This window comes from Rhincodon typus, unplaced genomic scaffold, assembly GCF_021869965.1.
Source record: "Rhincodon typus isolate 14 unplaced genomic scaffold, sRhiTyp1.1 hic_rhity00006174, whole genome shotgun sequence".
NCBI lineage: Eukaryota > Metazoa > Chordata > Chondrichthyes > Orectolobiformes > Rhincodontidae > Rhincodon > Rhincodon typus.
The window spans coordinates 1-337 of record NW_025971812.1 but is presented as its reverse complement, the minus strand read 5'-3'; the positions used below and the strand labels follow the sequence as shown (position 1 = coordinate 337).

At 58.8% G+C, this 337-nt stretch overlaps 1 protein-coding gene across 1 annotated transcript in view; it reads right to left on the bottom strand.

The window, feature by feature from the left end:
• The window catches only part of LOC125482129 (multiple epidermal growth factor-like domains protein 10), a gene marked incomplete at both ends in the record, with an annotated part of 9,852 nt that extends 9,628 nt beyond the window's left edge, over positions 1-224 (bottom strand). The window contains one exon of the mRNA XM_048594127.1: positions 123-224. Coding sequence (XP_048450084.1) covers positions 123-224 — 102 coding nt within the window. The remainder of the gene's footprint in view (positions 1-122) is intronic.
• Between the last annotated feature and the right edge of the window lie 113 nt (positions 225-337).

The following is a 337-nucleotide window of genomic DNA, read 5'->3' as shown; positions in this document are numbered from 1 at the left end:
GGGCTAGGCCTCACAGCTAGGTCTCAGGGCTAGGCCTCACAGCTAGGTCTCAGGGCTAGCCCTCACAGCTAGGCCTCAAGGACAGGCCTCACGGATAGGCCTCGTCCGAGCCATTTACTCACTTGTGTCTGGTGCATCTGAAGTGGCTCCTGGGGTCATCGCAGTCCTCCTCGTAGGGTTCATCGTGTGGGGTCAGCAAAGACTCCTGTTTAGTGACCGAATAGCTGAGGTGGGGGCGGGGGTAAAGAGAGAAGAGCAGATCGTCAATTGGCCTCTACGCAACCCCTCCAGGGCTGGCCCTGGTCCTTCAGCAACTGAAAATTCCTGGGAGCTCCCC